At 58.8% G+C, this 11,712-nt stretch overlaps 1 protein-coding gene across 1 annotated transcript; it reads right to left on the reverse strand.

Moving 5' to 3' along the window:
- Positions 1-257: 257 nt before the first annotated feature.
- Positions 258-4,279, reverse strand: IRX3 (iroquois homeobox 3). Its single transcript, XM_040615857.1, is given in 5 exon segments — positions 258-610; positions 1,334-1,400; positions 1,968-2,188; positions 2,190-3,094; positions 3,637-4,279. Coding segments are annotated over 5 exon segments (1,470 nt in total). The 5' UTR covers positions 3,859-4,279; the 3' UTR covers positions 258-555.
- Positions 4,280-11,712: the final 7,433 nt, after the last annotated feature.

Below are 11,712 nucleotides of genomic sequence, written 5' to 3' on the forward strand. Positions count from 1 at the left end.
CCGCACGGCCCCCGCCACCGGCCCCGCCGCCACCGGCCCGGCCCGGGAGCCGGCCCGGGAGCCGGCCCCGCCACCGAGCCGGCCCCGCCGAGCCCCGCTCCGCCCCGCGCTCTGCCTGAGGATGTACCGCTGCCGCCGCGGCCCGGCAAAACAGTAACGGCGGGGGGGGGGGGGCGGGGGGGGGGCGGGGAGCGGGGGGGCTGCGGGGGCGGGAGAGAAAAATAACTCCAGAGGTGGGAAAAGAGAGTGTAGTCAAAGTGGCAACAGTTTATTTATTAGCCAAAAATATATACTTTCTTGTACAATTTGGTTCACACGTATGTACATTTTTACTGTATGTACAAAAACAAACAACAACAAAAAAAAAATCAAAACACCTAATTCTCACTGGACTTCCAAAAAACCTCACAAACTCAGCTAATCCAGATGATAGTACAGAAGCGGGTATTTTTTTTCCTTTTTAGTTTTAATATACGGACATGCTTACAAGTTGTAACTATACAGAGATTTATTATTTTTTTTTACAATCATTACAACAACAATTTAAAAAATTAACTATGATGATGACAACGCCGATAGAACCATAGCGGCATCAAGTTGGTTCTGGGGCCTGGAAAAAAATGACACAGAAAAAAAAAAATATTTAATAGGATTTCTAGTCAGATTGGGCTGGCACAATATTTTTTCATTGCAGGTAGCACTGGTTTTGTTGTTGTTGTTGTTATTGTTTTAAAAAATAGATTTCTAAACATAAAAAGTTTTCAGAGCGACTCACAGCAAATTTATTTCGCTATGAAATTGCCACGGGCCCGATCCCCGTGGTTCTAATCAATCACAAGAGTTAATTGACGGCAGGGGCTGCCGCACCGAGCCCAGGACGGCAAGGCTCAGCCTCGCAAGTTTGCGTAGTAGCCGGGGAATTTTTTATTTTATTTGATGATATATTTTAGTTTATTATTTCCCTGCCGCCGCTGCATTTGGCCCTCAGCCCCGGCGACACCGGCGGTTGCTACTCGCGGTGCGGGCAGGCCGGCGGGGCTGGGGGACAGGCCGGCGCTGGCTGCCGCTGCTGGCCGCCCTCCCGGGACACGGACCGGGAAAGGGACACGGACCGGGGCCCTGCACGCGCCTCGGGCCTGCCCGCGGGAATCGCTCGCAAAGTCCAGAAGAGAAAAAACAGCGACAAAAATATAGAATCAGAACAACCCACCGCGCACGCAGAGGAAGAACAAGAAACCGCCCTGGAAAGGGAACTAAAGCAGCGGAGAAAATCAGCTAACCATTTACAACTCCCTCCACATATCCTTAGGAGACTGAGGAAGCAATCTCTTACCGCCTCTGCACTGGCTGGAAAGCTGTCTTTATTAACTTTTTCTCTACTTCCAAGGCACTAGATCGATCTAAAAAGAGAAAGGAAAAAAAAAAAAAAAAAAAAAAGCGTTCCTTTATAGCCCCCGTTTTATCTTCTACCACCCCCCCCACACACACACACCCATCCCTGAATTAAGCCTCTAGACTCAAGATCTCTTCTCAGCGAGCTGCAAACACGCCAGAACGACTGCTCCGCTGCGGCAGCGACCGTCCAAAGGAAACCAAGCCAGCCCCGGAGCAAGCCTTACGGCCGGGTCCTTCCCACAAAGACGATTTGAGCAGCAACAACAACAGCAACAAAAATTATCTCCGTCGGAGGAAGGTAACTCCCGGGGTCTGAGCCCAGCCTGGCCAGGGCACCCCCCCTGCCGCCGCCGCCGCCGCCCCCGCGGCCGCCCGCCCGCCGCCACCTGCGCCCCGACGGCCGCGCCGGCCCGGGGGCCCGGTCCGAAAACCGCGGCGCCCCGCCCCCCCCCCCCCGGCGGCCCCCCGCGCAGGGTCCCGCGGGGCCTCCCGCGCCGCTCCGCGCAGCACCGCCGGGACCCCCGCGGCGGCCGCCGTCCCGTCCCGTCCCCGCCGCGTCCCTCAGCGATCACCTGCTCCGGCGGGCTCCGCGCTCTGCGCCTGGTCCGCGGGCCGCGGGAAGGCGGCGGCGGCGGCGGGGGGGGCGGCGGGGGCAGCCCCCAGCCCCAGCAGGTGGGGAGTGTTCAGTAAGGTCAGCGGGTGCGGGGGCGGGTGGTGGTGGTGGTGGCCCGGGAAGGCGCGGTTGGTCCAGTTGGGGAACTTGCCCAGCGGGCAGGAGGAGACGAGTCTGTGGGGCGGCGGGGGCGGCGGGGGGGGGCAGCGGCAGCGGCTGGGGGGCGGCCGCCGGCGGGGAGCCACCGCCGGGAGACTTGCGGGGGTTGTCCGGGCTGGTGGCCGTCTCGGCCAACGACCAGATCTTGGGCTTCGGCAGGGTGCCTGCCAAAGCGCCGTCCGTCGGGGAGGAGGCGGCGGACGAGGAGGCAGAGGAGGGTGGCGAGAGGTGGTGCGAGGGGGGCTGCAGGGGCGGCTTGAGGGGCTCCAGGCCGGCGGGGGCGGCGGCGGCGGGGAGCTCGCACTTGTGGTGGTGGTGGTGGTGGTGATGGTGGTGGAGGTGGTGGTGGCGGAGGTGGTGCGGCTCCCCCTCGGCGGCCTTGACGTAGCGCTCCTCGGAGCCGGGCAGGTCCTCGAAGCCCTCGGAGCCCTCCGAGTCCGTCTTGGAGTCGGAGTGCAGGAGGTCGGCGTCCTGCAGCTCGTCCTCCAGCTCGTCCTTGTTGCTCTCGATGTTCTCGGTGTCGATGTTCTCCAGGTCGATCTCCTCCTCGTCCTCCCTCTTGTCCTCTTCCCCCTCGTGGTCGCTCCCGTAGGAGTTGCCCTCCTCGTCCGTCCGGCTGCGCGGGGCCCAGGTCATTTTGTTCTCCTTTTTGAGCCGCCGCCGCGCGTTGGCGAACCAGGTGGAGACCTGGGTGAGGGTCATTTTGGTGATGATGGCCAGCATGATCTTCTCGCCCTTGGTGGGGTAGGGGTTTTTCCGGTGCTCGTTGAGCCAGGCCTTGAGGGTGCTGGTGCTCTCCCGAGTGGCGTTCTTGGGCCGCGACGGGTCCCCGAACTGGTACTGCCCGTAGGGGTAGAAGGCGGGGTGGTGGTGGGGGAAGGCGGCGTGCTGCACCCCCGGGCTCTCCTTCAGCTCGTACTGGGCACCCTGCAGCGAGAGGGAAGGGGCGGCCCAGCTGAGACGGCGCGCCGGGCCCGGCCCGGGGCCCCTCCATCCCGCCGCCGTTACCGGCAGCGGAGCCCGCTCGGCACCACGGCGGCGCCTGAGCCAAGCCGCCTCCCCGCGCCGCCGCGCTCCCCGGCCCCGGGCACGCTGCGGCCGCTGCGGGCCCGGGCCCCGCCGGCTGCCGGCGGCGCGCCCGGAAGGGAGAAACAGGCTTCCCCAGGTGCGTGTGCGCGGCGGGGCCGCCGGCGGCCGGGGCCGGTCACCGCAGCCGTCAAGCCCCGCGGGCGGCGGTGGGGGGGAGCCGCGGGGTCGCCGCTCCAGCCCTGCCCCGCTCCGGCGGCGGCGGCGCTCCCGGGGCCGGGCGGCGATCGCGCCCCCGGCTCCCCCGACAGCCCCTCCCGGCGTCTCCCCGCAGCAGCCCCGCGGGCCGATCCCCAGCGCGAACCGCGCCCGGGCGGGCCCCGGCCCCGGCCCCGGCCCGAGCGTCCCGGGCGGCGATCGGCGAGCCCGGGGTGGCCTCTTACCAGCTGGGGGAAGATGGGCAGCTCGGCGGCGTAGGGCAGGAAGGCTCCGTAGCCCTGGGCGGCGGCGGCGGCGGCGTAGGGCGCGCCGTACATGGAGGAGAGCACGTTGGAGAGGGTCCCGGACGGGGCCAGCTCGGCGCCGCCGCGGGAGCCGCCGCTCCCCGGGCGCTCCGCCGGGTAAATCGGCCTGATGTACTGGTAGCCCAGCTGGGGGAAAGACATGGTGGGGGAGCGGGGGCAGGGGAGGGGGGGGAGGAGGAGGAGGAGGGGGGGGAGGAAAAGAGAGGAAGAAGGGAGAGAAAGGGGAAAAAGTAGCAGGGCCGGGAGCGGAGGAGGGAGCCGGGTCGCTCGCCCTCGCCGGCCGCCCGCACTTTCAGCGCGTCCCGCAAACTCCGGCGGACATTGGGGGGGGGGGAGGGGGGGGGGAGCCGGGGGTGCGCGGAGGCCGCGGGCTCCCTCCTGTCCTCGGCCGCCGCGGTAAACGATCCGATCGCTTCTTTCTTCTCTCACTTTTCCTATTGATCTGAGTGGACCCAGGTCAGGTCCTAACAGATTGCCTGAGATTATTGGGACTCTGGGCTCTGATTGACATTTCTAGTCTCTCACAAGCCCCTCCTATTTCTTTTAAGTCTCTCTCTCTCCCTCTGCCTCCCTCTCTCTCTCATGCCCAGAGCTCGCTCTCGCCGGGTTTGTCACTAGCTGCTTCCCCCCTCTTCTCCCCCCCCCCCCCCGAAATCTGTTTACTGACGTCGCGATCTTTTATTTGAGTTGCTTTCAAATCTCGTTTTAGCGATCGCCAATCAGTTGTGTGTTTTACAAAGGTTTAACCCTACCTCATGGTATTCTAATTATATAGAGATAGATTTAGATATAATTTCTTTCATAGCCCCCCCCCCTCCCCCGGAGCATAGGAAGCCGGGGTGTCAGCTGTGAGCGGCACACGAGAGGCACAGGAAAAAGTTGTGACATTTAAAAATAAAGGCCTCCCCCCCGCCCCCCAAGTCCCCCTTTTCAGGTTTTCAAATTTACAGCCTTTCCTTGCCTGGGTTCATTTTGTTTTCTTTATTAAGATATTCCCTCCTTCCCTTCCCCCTCTCCGGCCCTGGCGAGGGTTACATCTCCTAATATAGATTTAAAAGTCTATTAGATTAAAAAAAAAATAATAATTTGCATTTCCAGAGCTACCTTGAAATTTTTCCTAATGTACTGAATCTTTAAGGAGTTCTCCACATTTTGTCTGGGCTAACAGTGGGCAGATACAGTGGAAAAGCTAAGTTAATTTTCCTCCTAATAAGGGACTTCAAAGAGTTGTAGGTCACAATTTTACATCAAAGGCAGAAAAGAAGGCAAATTAAAATCTTAACAAAGGAGAGACGGGAGCAGCCCTCTGGGCCATTAGTAAATAAGTGGTGTGAAAAAAGGGACAATGACAGGCACTGGAATTAAACTCATTAACACCTTTTTGTCTTGGTGCGAAATCTCTAATTAGGAAATTTATGATCATTTTGCTTATTCCCTCTGTTCTGAATCACTACAAGGCTTAGAAGGAAGTACCTGGTACGTGCAACATTTGCAAAGGGAGCAGTGGCACGGGCTTGTGAGGAGCTATTGGGAAGGAGTCAAGATACATTTTAATTACCGAATAAGATTTATTAATTTTTTTAGGATCAACACATTTTAAATTAGTTTGCTTTTCGTTTTTTTTGCCGGCCCTCCTCTCCTCTGAAACCAGCGTGTGAGTTTGCAATTTAGCTTTTTTAAGAGTAGTTAAAATACGGTTCCATCACGACGCGCCTTTGGCAAGCGCCAGCGCGCCCCGCTCCGCGGCTGCCGTGCGCAGGCAGCGCTGGGCTGCGCGGGGGAGCTCGAACAGCCTGTGGGACTGGGGCGGCGGGCAGAGGAGGGGGGCCGCAACCTGCCACCGTTATCTGCCTTGGGAAATACTCGGGGTTTAAATTAAAAAAAAAAAAAAAAAATGAAAAGAAAAAAAAAGAAAAAAAGTTTGAAGGGTCTTTTGAGGAGTTTGAGACTGAAGGAGAGCCGTTTAACCGTATTCCCCTCTCTTCCTAAATACTCTCTGGATTTATTGCCTTTAAAATATGATTTAGGTACAATATAACCACTGTGCCCACAGTATGGATTTTTATAACTACATTTCTTTAAAAATGAAATTCATGTCAGATTATGCAGTTAAAGGAATCGACCTTGATAGCTTGCTATAATAAAACTATATCAGCTTGTAATAAATGCGGATTATAGCAAAGCAAGCCCCAGAATTAAAATTCCCTGAATCAATATATGAAAATCTGTAGGAAACATCTCTAATCGTATTAAGTTCATCTTTATAGCATTTCCTATCTGCTAATCTAGTGCAAAAACAACTCTGGGTTGGAGGAATTTATTTTCTTCCATTCGACGTTGCTGCTTTTGATAGTATAATGCAAGGGAGATAACAATATTAAATTCAGTTATAAGTTTATTTCTTTTTAATTCAAAAGGAAGGAAGGCAGCGGACCCCTTGTCCTGATTTACTTTAAACTTTTCTGTGGGAAGCGCTTGGCTGGGGCGATGCGGTGTTGCGGGGGTCGGCGGAGAGTTTGGATGCGCACCACAACTTTTAAAAATACTTGCCTCGGAGAGAAGAGGGGCGACTATGAAAAATGGGGCAAATCGGTCGCCCTTTGACGCAGTCGTGCTGGCCACGCTGGTGTCACAGCCGGGCTGTTCCCCCCACACACACACACGGGTGGGCTCGGGGGCACACGCGTGTCCCGCATAACCGGACCCGTCTTTTCGTGGCCGCGCGTCTGGCACGGAGTGTCAAAGCTGGCAGCGTTATTTTGTGATTTTTAATGAACAGCACAATCAATAGGAGTTCGTCCCCCGCGGGAGCCGCCGGCAGGGCGGGCAGGGCTGGGGGGAGCGGCCGGGGCAATGCGGGAGCGGGGGGTCCCGGGGCCGTGGGGGGCTGCCGCAGGGCAGCGGCGGGGGCCAGGCGGGAGGGAGGCACGGGAGGAGGGAAATTTATGGGTGCGCAGGACCCAGGTCAGGGTGAGGGTGAGCGATGGTTTGTTAATGGGCAAGGAACGGAGAGGAAACGTAGCTGGACCGAATGGACGGGAGGAGAAATCTGCGGGGATACAGCTCTTGGCTGGGGGCGGGGGGGGGGGGGGGGGGCGGGGAAGGAATAAAAAGGCAAAAAAAAAAGCGGAGAAGACAGCAAACAGTGGGGGGGAGAGAGGGAGGAGCGGAGACATCTTCCCGGGGGCAGGGCGGGGGTGTGGGAGCGATGTCCGCGGCCAGAAGCGCCGCACGGCTGCGGCAGGGGCGGGCAGCGGCGTGCGGGAGGGCGGCGGCGGGGCCGGCCCGGCTCTGGGGAGCGGCCGGCTGCGGGGCGAGCCGCGGGGCCGGGCGGGGCGGGCGGAGCAGGGCCGGGGGCCAAGCCGCTCTCCCGCGGGCGAGGAGCGGGCCGGGGCTGGGGGGGAGAGCGTTGCCGAGCGGGGGCCGCTTTGCCCGCTGGAGCCGAAGGGGGATGCGGAGGGGAGGCTGGAGCCGGCTGGTCCTGCGGGGGGAGCCGCCCCCGGGGGGAGCCGCGGCGGCGGAGCGCTCCTCGGCCGGACAGACACGTGTCTTCTGGCCGGGACCTGTCAAAGCTGGGAGAGCGGCTCCTGATTTATTACCCCAAACACACACACACCCCCGCCCGCCCTCCCCCCAGCCTCGCCTCCCTCCTCTCCCGGCTGGCTCACACGGTCGCCAAGCTAAAACCAAAGCTCCCTCCGGCTGCCGCTGGGCTTCCCCCGGAGGAGGTGCCGGGCCGGCACCGTCCGTGGGGCAGCGCCGCGCCCGCCCCGCTGCCCCGGGCCCCCGCCCGGTCTCGGTTCCTGCCGCCGCCGCCCCGCCTCGCCTCTCTCCGCCAGGTCACGGGCGACGGAGGGGACCGGGGGACGCGGCCCCGGCCCGGGGGTGCCTCCCTGTGCCGCGGAGCCCTGCTGGGGAGCCTCGGGCTGGTGCCTGCGGGAAGGTGCGGGGGAGCAGCGGCGGGGCTGGGGCACCGGGCAGCTCCCCTGGGGCCGGGGGGGCTCGGGGCCCGGGCCAGGCCGGGAGCTGCGGCGGGCCGCCGCACACGCGGGGATGGGGCGCAGCCGCCGAGCGAGGGGGGGGTAAACAAACAAGTGGGATTAGGAGAAGGGCCGCAGTTTAAAAAGAGTTAAAAAAATAGAGGGAAAGATCAAAGCGCTGGGTAAAAGACTCTTCAAATTACACGTTTGAAGCTTTTCCATAATTCCAAGGCGACAGATAGATAACAAGCTGCACATTCCTTATCACATATGGAATCAATCTGAAAGGAGTCTCTTGATCAGAATCTGTTAATTGCAGTGACATATGATTTGGAAAGAAAACACAATTAATGACCCTTCATGTTAAGGCTTTGGGACGAGGCCACTGACAATCCGCACTCTGCAGCCAACGTCAACTTTTTTTTACGATTATTATTATTAGTAGTAAACTATTAAAGGGAGACATTCCTCGATCCTCGGCGACTGTTTTGTCTCCGTTCCCATTGCAGGTTTCTTCAGAAGGGGGAGGAGAAGAGAAGGGGCCGGGAGTGCGTGCGCGCCTTTCCTCCAAGGTTTGGGGAGCTAAAATGATTTAGTACCTTGTCTGTAAATCTAATGACCTAAGGTGAGAAAAAATACTTCATCTTTTATTATTACCATTTGTGGTGAGCGTTACCAGGAAACAGCAGAACCCGTTTGAAATGGTAAATATATGTATCCATTTAAAACCCATTATTGCAGAGATTTTCCCAAAGCGAAATAAAGCAAATCTGCCCAATCCCATTTGCTAGCGCCCTCTGCCCACGGCTCCCCTTGGCTCCGCCGGCGCGGGGACCGGGGCCTTCCCGGGCCGGGGGGGGCGGCGGGGGGGGGCGGGGGTGGGGGGGGCCGGGGGGGGCGGCGGGGCTGTTTGCGCCCCCCGCGTCCCGTAACGTTAGGAAAGGAGGGAGCGACATTTTTCAGAGCTTTGCTCTGTCGTTAAAAGGTAATGGCTTTGTTTTAGAAGGGAGAGGGAGAGGTTCATTTGAAGGTTATAAAGCATACACTTTAATAGGATCGAAGTGAAATTAGTTAATAAGAAAATGCTGGCCAGCAGCTCTCCGGGCTTTTAAGTGCTCTCCAGGCCATTTAGGGAAATTGAATATGAACAGACTCCGTTACCTGCAGCCCCAACTATTATCTCCAGTTCTGCACAGAGGCGAGAAGGGAAAAATAGTGCCTGAGAGACCCGAAGTCCCGTACACCTCCTGCCAGCCTATTTCCTCGAGCAATCATGTCCCCTTTCTGCTCACTGTCGTGTTCTCCTCCTGCTGCTGCCGCTGCCGTTGAGCAGACCAGACTGCACCGTGTACCACAAGGGGGTAAGCAAAGGTAAGGGGCCATCAGCAGATGCTTCAGGCTCCAGGAGCAGCCCTGAACAGCAGTCTCATCCCCCGCCTGGGCAAAGCTGGCCTCTGGCTGTTGTTTTTTCCCCCGTTTCATTTCTCCGAGGTTTTTTTGCTTTTTCCCACCATTGTGGTGCTTCGGTGCTTTGCGTTCGGACCGTTGCCAATGGGTCAGTATATTGTGTTACCTAACTTCCTATCTGCTCCCTCGCTCCCTCCCTTTAAACTTTATAGTTTGTAGAGGTGTTAATAAAACCTTTCCTTTGGTAAATCGTTCATTAGAAACCCCACCGAAACCTGGAAAGACTTCAGAAAAAAAAAAAGCGGCGCTCAGGAATGAGAGGTTGGGAGAAGGCTTTTGTCCAAAAAATGCATAATTGCTGTGAATCTTAGGAAACATTAATCTTTATAGGAATTTGTGATTCATATCTGCGGTTTGACCGTTTAGGTGATTTACAATCTGTTAGTGCGATTCACTAATTTTATGCCAATATATTTTATGCACCCGGTTAGACTTTCCACCGCCCGTCGGAAGGAGCGGCTGCGGTCCCTCGCTGGTGTCAGCGTGGCTTTTCGACGCCGGCCATCGCCGGGGGACGGTCCCGGCGCCCCTCGGCAGCAGCGGGGACGGGGCCGCCAAGTCGCAGGGCTGTGGGAAACTTCCCCCCGCCCTTTTCCGTCGCATCTTCCCTGGCCCGCGGCCCCGGCCGCTTACTGGCCCCCCGCGCCGAGCCCCCGCCTTCCTCCGCGGCTGCGGGGATATGCGCGGCCCCGGCCCCGGCGGGAGGGCTGCAGCCTTGGAGAGCCGGAGCCGGGGATACCCCGGGTTTCTGGAGCTTCTCTCGGCGGGTTTAAACCCAGATTATCCCCCTCCTGCTGCTCCGTTTCCCCCGTACGCCCTCGGTGGAGCCTCCGGCTCCCCGCCCGGCACCGCGGGGGGCTCACGTCGCTCGGGGCACTGACCCGCCCCCCCGGGGCCGCCGCGGTGGGACGGCCCCGACGGGACGGCGGCTCTCCCGCTTCCCCGGCTGGTACCCCCGGTCCGCTTCCCTCGTTCCCAGCCCTCCGGGGGTGCCTCCCCCCGGGATGGGGACAGTGTGGGGTGGGAGTGGGGAGCGCGTCTGCGCGCCCTGCGAGGGAAGCGCAACTGGCCTGGGCGCTTGCAGTGCCTGCGCGGAAGCAACGCGGGGCATTCCCGGGTGAGATGCTCCAGCGCTCCCCGGCCGCCGCATGGGAGAGCCGGGGATGCGGACAGCTTCGTGTAATTTGTAACTGGGTTTATTAGCTGGAGGGGAAAACACAAGCAAAGAAAAGGAGCAGCAGCTGCACTGAAGATAACACTGCGCGAAGCCTAATCTTGTGACACAATCATTAATTACTATTGTATTAATTACTATTTTTCCAAAGCAGTCCCTGCCCGGAAGAGCTTACAGCCCACATCTGCTGTGTAATGATACCCTGGTTTAGAAACGATTCCCCCATTAGGTCCCAGGTAGCGTTTACAAATGGCAACACCTACAGTATCAAAGCCCGTCATCTTGCAGCCTGAGATTTTCTGTCCCATCGGCCCGGGTAGGATGATTTTGATGCCGAAAAAATGCATTTAAATATCAAAGTCTTATTCACGTACATAATTCCGTCCAAACTTTTAGATCGCGATGGCGCAACTGCTTTATTTGCTCTTCATCCCGCGGATGCAGCCTTATATCAGTAACAAACAAGCATTGATTTTATGGTAAAGTCACTTTGGGATGGGAATGAGTAACTCCAGGCAGTGCTATCACTGTATTACATGGAAATGGCCCAGGTAACAAGATGAACATTGATTCAGCATTATGTTTGATCAATAATGAAATAAGTAACTTCAGGGCCAAATTAAAATGCAAGCTGGCTTAACGCTGCCAGCTTCTGGGCTAAGTGACAAGGCTAATTCAGCAGGGAAATGGCAATATTTGCATTAGAGGCTGCATCTGTTGTTTGGTGGAAGAGCCTGGATCTGCAATAACGTCGGATAAAACTGCAGGGAGCGGGTTTGAGGGGAGCCCCGCCGGAGTGTCCGGCCCGGGGAGGGGGTGGGGGCTTTGCCCTCGACTCCTGGCCACGACGGAGCTGAGCTGCAAAAAACTCCTTTAGGGCGGGCAGCAGAAACCCCAGCGTGCTCCGTTTCGCAGATAAGCAGATGGTGTTAGCACTTAGCGAAGGAAACGCGCTTTTGCGAAGTCCCCGGCGCCCGGGCCCTGCCCTCCGGCCCCGGGGGGCTCCGCGGTGCTCTGGGGGAGCGAGCGGGGCAGGGCCAGGCTGCGGGGCGCGGGCGGAGGCACCGCCAGAGCTCCCGGTACCGGCGGCCTTTGGCTCTGGCTGGCCGCTGGTTTCTCCACGGCCGGTTTTTACAGCTTGCCATCATTACCCGGCCGGTGCCACGCAATGATTTCCTATAGCGGTTCTGGCCTCCAGCCAGGACGCGGGGCCGGTCACCGGGATAACACCTCGGTTAGGGGTGGGAAAGGTGGAACCCCGTGGCCAAGCCCAGAGCGGAGCCCGTAGCGGCTCACGGGTGCTCACTGCCCGGAGACCGGCAGCTCCGCAGTGCCGTACCGGGGGGGAGGTACCGGCGTCGGGAGAGCAATAAT

Source organism: Falco naumanni, chromosome 15 (assembly GCF_017639655.2).
Source record: "Falco naumanni isolate bFalNau1 chromosome 15, bFalNau1.pat, whole genome shotgun sequence".
Classification (NCBI taxonomy): domain Eukaryota; kingdom Metazoa; phylum Chordata; class Aves; order Falconiformes; family Falconidae; genus Falco; species Falco naumanni.